This window comes from Bactrocera tryoni, chromosome 5, assembly GCF_016617805.1.
Source record: "Bactrocera tryoni isolate S06 chromosome 5, CSIRO_BtryS06_freeze2, whole genome shotgun sequence".
In the NCBI taxonomy this organism is placed as follows: Eukaryota; Metazoa; Arthropoda; class Insecta; order Diptera; family Tephritidae; genus Bactrocera; species Bactrocera tryoni.
The window spans coordinates 56113289-56128544 of record NC_052503.1 but is presented as its reverse complement, the minus strand read 5'-3'; the positions used below and the strand labels follow the sequence as shown (position 1 = coordinate 56128544).

General features: G+C 34.9%; 1 protein-coding gene across 8 annotated transcripts in view; it reads left to right on the top strand.

The window, feature by feature from the left end:
* The window catches only part of LOC120777119 (formin-like protein), an 87883-nt gene that overhangs the window by 57061 nt on the left and 15566 nt on the right, over nt 1-15256 (top strand). The window contains exon 1 of one of the 8 annotated variants that reach the window (XM_040108263.1): nt 9065-9153. The exons of the other annotated variants lie outside the window; for them this stretch is intronic. Within the exon in view, the coding sequence (XP_039964197.1) occupies nt 9067-9153 (87 nt within the window). The 5' untranslated portion in view covers nt 9065-9066. Of the gene's footprint in view, nt 1-9064; nt 9154-15256 lie in introns of those variants that run through there. 8 annotated transcript variants of the gene reach the window in all.

The following is a 15256-nucleotide window of genomic DNA, read 5'->3' as shown; positions in this document are numbered from 1 at the left end:
TATTAATATAGTATTCATTGAACACTTACTATGACCCTTATCTGCTGGCAAACAAATTTACACTGTGTTTTAAAATAGCTTTGCAGTGGTATGCGTAAACTATGAGTCTCACAAAAGCTTAATGAAAAATTAACAACACGGTTATGTAATATTCGATGTCTATTCGATATTAATTCGATATTATGGAGATTTGCGATGCAATTCTCTGATTTAATTTCAGGATTTTAATATAAAGAAACATCTTTATTCATTTAGCTGTATGAATATTGCTCCAGGATTTGGTTATATATCTTTTATACATATCTATATACATATGTATTTGTATGTTTCTACTTATGTCAGGACTTAATTCATTCTTGAAAAAATAAATGTGTTTGAGTTGAAGTTCTAAGTTTGATATTTGCAGTTCTCATATTCTCCAAAACGAAATACGTGCGTTTTCATATGAGTCTTTCTTCAAAAAGGATCCAAAAATACCATGTTGATTAATCACTTATTTCGCAATTTGCTATGCTAGTACTACCTTCTTTCGGCATTAAGTCATGTTTCTTTATTTAGCAGCATATTGTTTTCTGTTTATCTATTCGTTATAATCAGGCGGTTGTGGAATCTAAGACAGAATTGCAAACCAATTATGATTTTCAATGGTGTCACAGAATCTCTTTGGGTTTTCGTCTTTTCGAACATACGCAAAACCAATATTCGAATCAGCTGTTTACTAATGTGACAAGACTTGCAAATGAATACTTCTTAACTAACATTTCAAGTCAGTGAGCGAAAATTTTCTTGCTTTGTTGCTGATAGCAAAACCGATAAAATTGGTTTCCGTGAAGTTATTGCGTTTTAATTGTCAGTATGTTTGTGTTATCGGTGCGAAAATGAGCTTCGAACAAAGAGCCAACTTAAATTTTGTTTTAAAATTGGTAAAACTTTTGCCGAAACGTTTCAATTGATGAAACAAGTTTATGGCGATGATTGCCTATTCCGTAGCAGAGTGCACGAGTGGTTTCAACATTTTCAAAGTGGTCGTGAGGACATAAATGACGAAATGAATGACATGTGAACTCATCAAAAATCAAGCGAAATCATCATTGAAATTCATGGAAATGGAATTGAACATTTCTAAAGCATCGATTTATGGCATTTTAACCGAACATTTGGGCTTACGAAAGGTGTGTGCATGGTTTGTTCCGCACAAATTGACTGACGACCAAAAGTCTTTCAGATTCCAACATTTGAAGGGCGATCATTTGACCATAAATCACATTTTAACCATTAACCACTCCCTGTATTCACCTCATATGGCACCGTGCGACTTCTTCCTTTTCGGAAAAATGCATTTGCCCATGAAAGGAAAGCGTTATGCAGACGTAGAGGCCATTCAAAGGCTTGCACCGACATACTGGCGGCCATAGCGGCCAACGAGTTAAAACCCTTCTTCGACATCCTTTTGGACCGTGCAAAAAGCTGTATTGAAGCAGAAGGAGACTATTTTTAATAAAATAAATCGATTTTGCCGAAAAAACCATTTGTTCTGTTTTTTTAAAGTCCTGTTTACTTTGAACGCACTTTGTATTTGTAAAATTTCTTGAGAATAGGTTCTCAAGTATGTCTCCGTAACCGATGATTTTAGCATAATTTTCGGCAACGGGTAGTTAAATGTAGTAATAAAACTAAGTGAATCCAAATTTGATTGTAATAAATTCACTAGTCTTATTTGAATAACGTCATTGATTTTGGATTTATGTATATATTATAGAAATATATAGAATTTAAAATTGTTATATATGGAAACTAGAAGAGGGCGTATTCCGATGTTCCCACTGTTGGAAGAGATCACGGGGGTCAGATCAGGAGAATACTTTGGATGCGGAGGCAATTCAAAGACCAATGCATGGATATTTGCCATAGTTTTCATTGACTTGTGGCACGGTGCATTGTCTTAGTGAAACAACACATTTTTTTTTCAAGTGCGACCTCTTTCCTCGATTGCGCCCTTCGAACATTCGAATAACAACATCAATATACTACTGTGCCCAAAAAATAAGGTGACATTGTATTTATTTTGAAAATTCTTTATTTATTCTTCCAAATCAATTTCATCCCCTCCCTATGCAATGCACTTTTGCCAACGGATTTTCCAATGTTCGAAACACTGGTTGTAGTCACTTTCCGGGATGGCCTTCAGTTCCGTCTTCGCTGCGGCTTGAATCTACTCTATCGTATAAAAACTGTGTCCTCGGAGCGGTCTTTTGAGCTTGGTGAACAGCCAGAAGTCGCACGGCGCCAGATCAGATGAATACGGTGGTTGCGGAACGATATGGGTTGAGTTTTTGGCAAAATGATCACGAATTACGAGGGCAGTATGGGATGCTGCATTATCGTGGTGTAAAAACCAAGAATTGTCTTTCCACAAGTCCGGCCTTTTTAGGCGGATAGCGTTACGCAAACGACGCATAACGTTCAAATAGTATTCCTTGTTGACTGTTGGACCGGTTGGAGGGAATTCATAATGCACAACACCACGATAATCGAAGAAAACAGTTAACATGACCTTGATTTTTGAGTGACTTTGGCGCGATTTTTTTGGCCTCGGCTCTCTTTTGACACGATATTCGCTCGATTGATCGGTTGTTTCGGGGTCGTAAGCATAGATCCAAGTCTCATTGCCAGTTATAATGCATTTCATGATACCCTGGTAGTCGGAAAGCATCGTTTCACACACTTCAACACGACGCCTTTTTTCCAAAAAATTCAATGTTTTGGGTACCAGTCGAGATTTGACGCGCTTGAGGTCCAAAACATCCTTCAAAATGGTATTGGCTGAGTCTTTCGATATGCCAACTTGATCAACAAGGTCTCTAATTGTTAATCAACGGTTTTTCAACACCAAATCTTTGATTTGTTGAACGTGAGCTTCGTCGGTATATGTTGATGGTCGCCCTGGACGCTCTTCGTCTTCAACACGTTCACGGCCGGCTTGGAACTCACTATACCACTTATAAAAATTTTTTTTGACATAGCCTCATCACCAAAGGCTTTCTGCACCATCCTCAACGTATCCGCAGCAGAAAATTGATTCCGTAAACAAAATTTACTGCAAATTCTTTGATCAACAAATTTCGACATCGCAAAAAACGAAAAACTCACTTTTAGCAGCTCACAAAACGACACGTATATATCTCAAACACTAATGAATATTTTGACATGAAATTTGACATAAATGCGACTGACAGTACTACCAACCCAAAAAACAAAATAATTCTCCAAATCCTTCGACGCGCGCAGTTTAAATTCAAATGTCACCTTATTTTTTGGGCACAGTCGCTGTTGATGGCGCCTTCTATTTCAAGATAGTCAATAAAAACTATGCCATGCGCATCCTGTAATTCAGACGCCATAACCTTGCCAGCCGATTGTTGGAGCGGGTTCATCGTGTGAAATCTTTTCGGTTGACTGTCGATTGTCACATATCGACGCAAAAACACAGATTTATTACGCTTGAATATATCCAGACACTGCTCCAAATAACAATACTTATGTCAATCATCTTTTTTTTGGTCAAAAGTGATCTTGATGATGGTTTCGTCCACCTCCAACCACCTCGTCCACCAAAAAACCTCTTTTGGGCGTCCACTGCGTTCACCGTCTTCGATGCTCAATTCACCACGTCAAAACTTAGCATACTAGTCCTTGATGGTTGATTTTTCTGGGGCAGTGTCTGGAAACTCGTCGTCAAGCCAAGCTTTTGCTTCAACTGCATTTTTCCCTTTAAAAAAGCAATTTTTATCAACACGCGGAATTCCATTTTAACCATTTTTTCAAAATAACAAAAGTTGCTTCACTGAAAATGATATAATTCACAAACTAATGATCCGACACGACGTTTGAAGGTTAGTGCTAACTAAAAATTTTATGGATTTAAATCTAGTAGCGCCGCCTATGTGTCAATTTATCTGCTACATTAAACTTTAGAGAATAGCTACGCTCCTGAACAGGGTATATTAAGTTTGTCACGAAGTTTGTAACACCCAGAAGGAAGCGTCGGATAAATGATCAGTATGTTGAGCTGAGTCGATTTAGCCATGTCCGTCCGTCAGTCTTTCTGTATATATACGAACTAGTCCCTGAGTTTTTAAGATATCGTTTTGAAATTCTGCTAACGTCATTTTCTCTTCAAGAAGCTGCTCATTTGTCGGAACTGCCGATATCGGACCACTATAGCATATAGCTGTTATACAAACCGAACGATAGGAATCTAGGGCTTGTATGGAAAACTTTCGCATTTGATGTGGTATCTCCACAAAATTTGATATGGATTACTGCTTAAGGTAATAACATAATCTCCGAAAAAATTGTTCAGATCGGATTACTATAGCATATAGCTTCCATACACCTGGACACATAGTTACTAAAAGAAATACACCTGTGAATGGTATATTAGCTTCGGTGCAGCCGAAGTTAACGTTTTTTCTTGTTTTTCAATAAGACCGACTTGTAGGCGTCCATTTAGTTTGATTCAGCCCGTCTACAATATGACCTTCTTACAGAATACGTGTTTGGCGTTTCACCGAAATTTCTTAATTTTTACTCAAGTTACAACTTGCATGGGCGGACGAACAGAAAGTCACCCGGAATTCAACTCGTTTCGTCATCTTCATCATTTAAATGTATATATAATCCTTTATCTGTCGATTAGTTTTAGATGATACATACAACTGTTAGGTGAATATAAGAATAAGGTATAATGGTTGCTCTATATCTATCACGATTGCCTTTAGGCCTTACATACAACCGATAGGCGAACAAGATTAGTATACTCTAGCAAAAGGTTGCAAGAGTATAAAATCATGGGGAAAAAGCAAAGTAAGTTCTAACAGAATTTTCTATTAATCATGTTAAATATATTTATATTTTCCACAGTTTTTAACGGGTTACTTTGCCTTGAGATTTTTATTAAGTCGTTTGCTTTAATATACTTGTATTTTTTGTGCTTCCTCTTTTGAACATAACCAAATTTTTTTACCACTGTAAAAATATAATAATATCGCACCGCAAAATTCAAGGCCAGTGGAACACATGATAACATATATTTCCTTTAAAACGCAAACCGCAAAATACAGAATAAATGTTATGAGTAATTGCCTACACAGCGGATTTTAAAATTATCATCAAATATAGTTAAAAGCAACAATAGTAGGATGACATATTCCTGAGAAATTTTATCCATATAATTAACACTGAGTATAGAATTCACATCATGCCCCGAAAGTGTTCTAACCACTCCGGCAGTTTTGTTATGTGTGTGGAGATTTAACTTATAAATCTCAACGTCGTGGTTTCGCTTTGTTAATTGAACAGTGCTATTAAGACTAGATTTTGGATTTCGTGTGAGGAATAAAGATAAATCCTGGGTTCCACATAAATGTTGTGTAAAGTGTGTGAGATGCTATTGAATATGCTAAACAAAAACCCAAACATGTACCAAAAATTTGGACCGAAACCATAAACGGTTGTTTGTATCACCTATAACTAATAGAAATGATCAGGATGACGAGACGAGTTCGAAGTCTGTCTGTGCAAGCTGTAACTTGAGTAAAAACTAAGATATCTTGATGAAACTTGATATTCATGTTCCTTGGTACCATAAAAAGTTTGGTATTGCAGATAGGCGTGCCACACCCACCAATGTCCATTAATCTAAAATTGCAGAATACATCTATAAATTGCCTTAACTAAGCAGAAAATAAGGATATAAAACTTAGTCTAATGATACTGTACAAAACTACTAGAAGCGTGATAAATCAATAACTAAATGCGCCAGAGACGTAACTAAATGCCGCCGGAATGGTTTGACAAGAGTTTATAGGGGCCGGTGTATAAATTGGGCAATGGGCGAAGCACCGTCCAATTTTTGGTGAAATCCCATATCTCGGGACAAGACAAAACGATTTCGACAAAATACTGTGAAAATGAACGAAATCGGACAGCTACCACGCCTACTTCCCATATAGCACAATTTTAAATTCCACTTGATTCGTTCAGTTTCCAGTACACAAATCAAGAAGCAATTAATATAACGGGATACAATTTTGCAGGAATACTGTATTTAGTGTGTGCCACCTTATGACCAAAAATTGTTTAAATCCAACAAAAACTGCTCAAGTCCCTAGGTATCGATACCTATAGTTGAGTTTTGAAAAAAACTTCGGTCAATGTGTGATATATGTATGTATATAACTGAAATTAAGGTATAATCCTTCTCTGACAATGATATGTCTGTATGTCAAAAATTTGTTGAATTAGACCAATACTTCCCTTAGCCCCCATACAAGGTGCGTTCCAAAGTAAACAGCTCCCTGGTGGCGCCATCTATATGTCGACTGGTGCGTTAAAATCTGCTATCTTTATCGATTGTCCAGTAAGATTTCATGACATTTCATTGATTGGAAGTGAAGTTATTGCGTTTTAAGTGTCAGTATGTTTGTGTTATCGGTGCGAAAATGAGCTTCGAACAAAAAGCCAACTTAAATTTTGTTTTAAAATTGGTAAAACTTTTGCCGAAACGTTTCAATTGATGAAACAAGTTTATAGCGATCATCCCGTAGCAGATTGCACGAGTGGTTTCAACGTTTCCAAAGTGGTCGTCAGGACATAAATGACGATTAACATGTGGGCCAATCAAAATCCGTGATCACCGGAAATTCATGAAACTGTGCGTGAATTCATCAAAAATCAGCCTATCATCATCATCATTGAAATTCATGGAAATGGAATTGAACATCTCCAAAACATCGATTTATCGCATTTGATGCGCCGTATTTGACGTGTTCGGTCCGAATATCGCGAAGAAGAAAGTTGGCGTTTATTGCACGATATTGCGCCGTCTCATCGATCGACGCTTGTGACCGATTATTTGACCAAAAAACACATTTAACCAATAATCACTCCCCGTATTCACCTGATATGGCACCGTGCGACTTCTTATTTTTTGGGAAAAAGCATTTGCCCATGAAAGGAAAGCGTGATGCAGACGTAGAGGCCATTGAAAAGGCTTGCACCGGCATACTGGCGGCCATACCGACCAACGAACTAAAACGCTCGTTCGACATGCTTTTGGACCGTGCAAAAAGCTGTATTGAAGCAGAAGGAGAATATTTTGAATAAAATAAATTGATTTTGCCGAAAAAACCATTTGTTCTGTTTTTTTTATGTCTTTTTTACTTTGGAACGCTCCTTGTATACCTAATATAAAGATTTTCGAACTTTCGGTTATTTTGTACCGCATATATCAGCCAATATGTGAGTTATCTTAACGAAAATGAGAGAACATATTTTACTCAGAAGAGTGTGTCTTTGTGCCTAAAATAAATAAAATTGAGCGAAAACTTGACTTACCCTCATATAAATAACATCAAGATTTTCGAGTATCCGGCTGACTTTACTCCATATGATTAGTTATGTGGCATGTTAGTAGTATGTGGTATTGAGAAAAATAGATAAAATGTGGTCGATACTACCCCAGCTACACATATAATGGTTTTCGTTTTTCTAACAAACCTTATGTGTATGTCAGTATAGGAGTTATATATAGTATATGTTTATAAAATGGCTGGATTTCGATTCTCTGGTTGACGTTTTACACCACAAAGTATTTTCCTGGCTTTGATTCTTGTAAGTTGCAAGAGTGGAAAATGTACGGTTGCACCCGAACTTAGCTCTTCCTTACTTGTTTGTTTTACATTTCCATAATACTTCTAATTTCTTGAAGACTGTGGTAGCAAATGTGTCGGGAGACCACCATTTTATGTGTATTAAAAATATCGTTTCTCATTAAACATCTTTAAACATTTTCAAATCTTTTTGTAGAGAAATGTTGTAGTTTTTTTAATAATTTGCATTGTCTATTCGTGTGTAACGCTGTGTTTTAATAATTTGATACGTGGTAAATAATTGTTCAGATTATGTACAGGTAAAATTGTAATAATCAATCCGTAAAACTCAACCAACGTACAAAATTAATTTCACGATCAGGTTGGTTTAATTCTACTGAATAAAATGCCTTAAAATTCTAATGAATCCCATTGTTTTTCATTTGTTCTCATATATGTATATATTATATTATATTAATATATACATATGTATATTGTTTAATTTTACGATTTATGTACAAAATTTGAGTAGTGCTGCCAAATAATTTTAGGAGTGTTTTCCAAAAATGTAAACTCTAAGAGTTTTTGTCTGCGATTTCAAGTACACTGGCATCCTGATATAGTATCAAACGCAGATGTACTTAGAACTAAAATTCCTTTGTAATAGGAGTATTGAGTTTAACATTTATACATTCTTTAACCCTAATAATAATACAATTGTATTTCGTACTATCCGCACCAAAGCTAAATTTGAAACTCTGCTTTTCCAACTGGAAGCAAATTTACTAAATCATACATTTTTGACTCATACATTTGTGTGTGAATAATTTAAATAAATGATTGCCTTCGGTGCAGCGTTAATTTACGACCGCGTGCATCAGTCTCATCACTAGCAGGCTTTTAATTCGTAATGACCTTCTACGGCTGGAAATGCTGTAAGCGATGATGCTGTGCTATCAAACGAATCTTAACAAATAAGCACAGACTCACTCATATGTACATACTTATAAACATATGTATGTAGAAAATCAATAAGTATTTATTATGCATAGCGTAGAGATGGAGGAGTGCAAACCCAAAATTCTTTATATGACTACGAAATGATCTGGCACGACAAAAGTCATTCATGCATTGCTCCGCATATGTGCATAAGTAATTGTGTACATATAAACATGTATTTGTGCCCATACTCATGTGTTGTTTTTATAGTTGTCGATCGTCTCCAAAATGCATGTCTTTTGTTATTTTGCTTTACATAGCATTCTTTTCCATTTGTCGTCAAACTTCAGTGGCCGAAAATTTGATTACGCCAAAACCGGTTAAATGAGTATTTCCACTGATTTTCGATAGATTACCCACATCAGTGCAACACCAATCCTCCTAGTTTGCCGTTAGTTTCCATTTTAGGTGTGTAATGAATCATTTAATTAGTGAATGCTTAAAGCCTATAAATAAGACTTCAATCAAACCATGTCCAAAACGACATCGAAATATTTTTGTGGTAAGTTTGGTAGTCATTGTAGAGCTTTTCTGAGGTATTCTCGATTAGCAATGATATTTTATTGAATCTTTATGAAATTGATTTATTTATTCTTAATAATAATCAAATAACCTTTGTATTGATTTTAAACAATTACCGAAACAACTTCGAATATAAGTTTCAAATATCTCAATCATTTCTGCTTAAATTGAAAATCGTCGATCATATACTAATAGTTTGTTCTAGAAGTGAGGGAGCAAAAACGTTATAGCCTGATCAATTCGGTGTTCCGATTTGCCAAAAACTCTTTTGCAGTCCCTACCATGATGCGAATATTTCAAAAGTTTTGAAAAATAATCCCACGAAATTGTTTACTGCAACATGTAATGTTTTATTTAATTTTTCTGAAAGGAAGTTTCGAGCAAAATCTATGTAAACACCAAAATTAAGAATTTTGAACTAGAGTCTTACAATTTTTTTCTCATAGTAGTATGTAGCAAGTTTCATGGAAATGACACAATTTTTACTCAAGTAATCGATTGCATGAACAAACGGGTGGATAGACAGTTGCTGACTATATCCAAATACTGCAAAGCACTGATTATTTAGGTAATCGCCAATGTTCATACCCGAAGTCCTTATAATATTGGTAGGGGCTCACAAAAATCATATGGATTTAATATTAGTAGTGTAATCTATTTATCAGAAACACAAACATCAAAGCGATCGCCAACCGAGGGAATGTGCATTCCAAATATTTACTTTTGCATATATAAGTACATATGTATATACAAAAGTACGTATGTACATACATATGTACAAATTGTAAAACTGCAATAACGCGATCTGGCAAGCTGTTCAGAGCTTTTGATTGCGATTGTATTCTACACCTACAGGTGAGAACAAAGTCGCAGAGGTAGGCAACAAAGCAAACAGGACAAACGAGTTTACCTTATCATAACATCAACAAATTGTTGGCAATACAAAAAAGCACATGGATATTGTACGGTCATATGTATGTACATAAAAAGCGCCTAAATGCGTTTTGTTATTTATCATTACAATTTTATTAATACTACATCCAAAAAGTTACATTTTGACAGACATAAGACAGTCAAAAGTTATATGTATGTACATTAGAGTGGTTCTCAATATTTAGTGAACGATTTCATTTATTCACTCGCACTCCTTTAATCAGTGGCCTCAATGTAAGATTTTAGAACATAATTTTTAAAGAATATTTTCGGCAGCCGCATCAAATTTTTAAGTGATTTCCTCAACTATATAAGATACTATTATTAGAGATTTAGCTTTGAAATATGAAAAAGTGATCCACACAGCTAGCCAGTGGTCCGATATCGGCGGTTTCGACAAGGAAGCAGCTTCTTGGGGAGAAGTTCAGAATTTCATATGGATATTTGAAAAACTGAGAGAACATGGCTAAATCAACTCAGTTCGTCACGTCGATCATTTATATAAGTACAAATTTTATAGGATATCTGACGTTTTCTTCTAGGTGTTACAAATTTCGTGATATACTTAATACATAGGTATAACCTATACCTCAGGGTATAAAAAAAAACAAAAGATCGCTCTAAATTTTAAACATTCAATTATTTCAAGATTATGAAACCCCACAATGAAAATAAAACCGTTGAACAAACAAAGGTAGAATATTTATAAGCTTGTAAAATTCATCATTACAATAACAACACCTCAAATAGATAAATTAAAAAGATGAAAATTAAATTACTTGTCAGATCATGACTGAATAACATCAGGAGTCAAGAAGCAAGGTGCACAGTGCAGGTTATAAGCAACCTTAAGTGGGTTAAATAATAACTTGCACAAACAGAAGAACAAATTTAAGGTTAAGTGACAGGGTCATGCACAAGACTATTTTTTTGCTCTTATTCATATATAAACTAAGGGCAAAATTCAGATATTCGTATGTACATATGTAAATTAGTATGTATATCTGTATGCTTATAGTCTAGCTGTGAAATATTTTCGTTTCGCCATATTCCGTTTTTAAGTTATCAAACATTTATTATTTCTTATTTGTTTGAGGTGAAAGTAAATTTATAAGAATTTATTTTTAAAATTATTATTTTTATTGCTAGTATATTATTTTTCGCTTAAAACTGAGGTGCTCCTTTATGATTTGATGTTTTTGAACAAATGGAAGTCCATAAAAGTTGCATTTTTGCTGTTTGTCATTTGAGAAATACGTCCGATGGGTTACATTGCCCACCTGACTTGATCGGGACTTGAAAACTCCATCTTCTGGGACTAGTCACTCTCTTGGTTCGTTAAACCTCAAGTTTGTTAAACTATTTCTTGGTGAAGAATACTAATTGTAGTGGTCTTATAATATACAGAGTGCGCCATAATTAATATTAGTATAAAAGCATAAAAACATTTAATAATATTGTCAGCACCTCAAATCTAAGCAATTCATTAATAATCATATCGAAAAAACGGCGCTAATCACACAGAACAGAGCGAGAACTTACAAGATATCGTCCGTCAGTAAAATCACTGCGAATTTCAAAGTATGATTAAAATTTGTTTTCAGTGTAGGTGCAATTAACACATATGCGACTGCCGAGCGACCGTCCCCGTCTTTCAGAATAGCGTCAGACAGACCCTCGAGCGGCTAACTACTACTACTACTTATATATCTGATTCCTAAAGCAAAGTTTTCTGACCAATGAGAACTATTTCTCGCCTTAACAAGTGAAATGTCCTATTTGGAGAAAGAAAAAGCAATTTCAGAGCCATGAATTTGAAAAGCAGAGTGCTTGTTACACCTAATAAAAATCCCTTACCTATTTCCATCCTAGCAACCAACTTTTAGGTAGTCACGTGGGTTTTCCTAATTAAGGTAATATGGGCTCGACTATTTCCTTACGAACGACGAAGGACTTATATGGAATTTTGTCTATAAATATTAATAGACCTTATTATGCGTAGTTGTAAGTAAATTATATCATTTTAGTTTACTATTATACTTAATAGTATTTAAAATAACCAAAACCTTACGAAATATGTAGGGCTGTTTCTTAGTTATTTTGATTTGCTAAAACCGAAAAAATGGTAAAAATTTTCTAACGCGCTATAGTCTAGGGGTGTGAGGTCAAACCACGACCATTTACTAAAATGACAAAAACAGCGGTTGGAGATGGAAAATGTTTAAACTCAGGGCACCTCAAATACGCCACAGACCGCTTACCACATTAGTCGCAAATTTTTCCTTCAGATTTGTTGAGCATTGTGATTAATTATTATGCCATCAAAACTTCAACGCAATAAAACGTAGCCGAAAAGTAAAAAACCAATGACTTAACGCTTATTACGAAAGTGGAAACAAAACGTAATAGCGATACATGAAATGCAACAATCAAAAACAACAGATATTCGGTAATAATTGGCAGCAGCAAAATCACAAACCGTTGAGTTGTTGTAATGAACTCAACGATTGTTAGACAAGAAACAAACTTGCGCCGAAAAACAAGCACCAACCAAAATATTAACTTCAACTCAACCAGCAACACCAATGGCGAAAAGAGATGTATGGCAATGCGGTAATTTGTAATAGTATCAGGCCAATGACAACAACAAACAAGAAAAAACGTTAACTTCGGTTGCACCGAAGCTGCAATACCCTTCACATATACATATGTAATAGGTTGTCAAAAAAGATATTTTCGCTGGTTGGCGCTGAAAGCGCGTAGTTCTAGTTTTTCATCGCATCGGGTCATGCTATACCTTTTTGGAAAGCTCATTTCACGCGCTAACACGTGTTTGATTGATTTTCGTTTCTTTTAAGTCGTTCATGAGTTATAGCGTCGCAATCATGGAGCAAAATAAAGAGAAAATACGGCATATTTTACAGTACTACTACGATAAAGGCAAAAATGCATCTCAAGCCGCCAATAAAATTTGTGCAGTTTCCATTTCCACCGCACAACGATGGTTTCAACTTTTTCCTTCTGGTGTAGAGGTGGTCGAAGATGCGCCACGCTCCGGAAGGCCTGTCGTCGAAAATTGCTATAAAATTGCTGAATTGGTCGAAAGAGACCGGCATAGTAGCAGCCGTAGCATCGGTCAAGAGCTGGGCATGAGTCATCAAAAATTCATTTCAATTTCAATAAACAAAAAAAATCAATAAAAATACCGCAAGACTTTCTTGACAACCCATTACAAACGATTCCTTATAATATCTTGATTTCGATCGTTCACTTTGTATGGTAGCTTCATATACATATACTACATTGGTCTGATATCGACGGGGAGAAATTGATGCATAAAAAATTACAGATCGATATCTCAAAAACTGAAGATCTAATATACTCTGTTAAGGGTGTAAAAAGAAAAAAAAATGAAAATTAGTTCATGCCGACTATTATTGAAAGCAACGTAAACTCATGCGCCGTGTCGCTTAGCCGGTAATACCATAAAAACAATTACAACATTAACGTCGGCAATAAATAGGGTGAACATATTATGAATCATACGGAAACAGTAATTGAACCAAAAATCAAATATTCAAATCGAATTTAAGTAACACAAACAGCGACAACGACGACAAAACTACAATACACATAGCTGCCGTCAATTGACTCTTCCGCAAATATATGTACAACTAAATTTGAAAACGTAACCGGCCAGGGTTTAGCATCCAATGGAAATCGGTGTGCTAGCTTATATATAGAAACACCTTCAAGTCGAAGAAGGGTTACTTAATAAGGAAAAAAGATATTTTATAAAAATCTTTATTTGATTTTGATCGGTCAATTTAAGTAGCAGCTATATGCTATTGTAGTCCGATGCCGGCGTTATTGGCACATTGAACATGGCTAAAGCGACTCAGCTTCTCATTATGATATTTTATATATATTTTTTCTTTATAGGGTTCTTTGTAGGGTTTAAGACTTTCGGATCGTGGCAAACTTAATATACTCTGTTCAGGGTACGATTGTAATGATGAACGATAGTTGATCAAAGTTGTTTATTCATTTAGAAAATTTCGAAATATTTCCTTATATAAAAATATTTGTAAGTATGTACAATCATTTCCTATGTATCCATTTGGTCATCATTGTGATAAATTTATGATGAAACGTGTTTTCATAGACTTTATTGGATTTACTGAGCGTAAGCAATAAACCATTGGAACAAAACATGTGCCATTGTTCCTTAAAGTAACCAACCGCACAACACATTTTATAACATAAATACATATACATTTCTATATTATATATATACATTTGTAAATAAATGCTTGAATATTTCCACAAAAGTTCATAAAACAGATCTCGACGGGAACTTAATGTGCTATTTTCTTATCTTTATCAATTTCCATTTTAAAGTAGAACTTTAAATGCGAAAAGAGTTTATTGCACTCACTGCTCTGATAGGCGACTCTTTGTCGCTGCACAATGGACCATATCTTTCAATATGCTAAGATGGTGTTTTTCACTCACTTCGCGCACTTTGCTTTGTGTTTGTGTGGGTGTACAGCAGTACAATTATTGCCTTTCTGCATATCCGTCGGATAAAAGTTGTATGCATGTTTGTGCGTATATATGTAGATAGATATAGATACAATTGTTTGTACATATATTTAATATAAACTTATTTGAAATAGACATGAGAAATTCTAACATAAGGATTTATTTCCAATGAAATTATTTATAAATTTTTTATTATTTTATGATTATTTTATTCCTTAACTAAAATGAAAAGTCAGCTATGTCGATTTAGCCATATTCGTCTATCTTCTCGTCAGTTTGTATATATACGAACTAGTCACTCAGTTTTTGAGATATCATGCTTTTATAGCAATACCTGAATGTATTCTCCCGGCAAGGTACTGTTTTGCAAGTTCCGAGTGTATAAAATATTTGGTTACGCCCGAATTCAGTCCTATCTTACTTGTTATTACTGTTGCTGCGGTTGTTAATATACTGAAACAACGAGATATCAAAAAAATTTTTAAATTTTTTTTCTGCTAGTTATAGTTTTATGATTTGTGTTTTTCGTATGTATCTACAATATTTTGATTCGAAGAATCCAAGAATCAAGACTTATGTATATATCTTCGATAGGAAGTATTTGA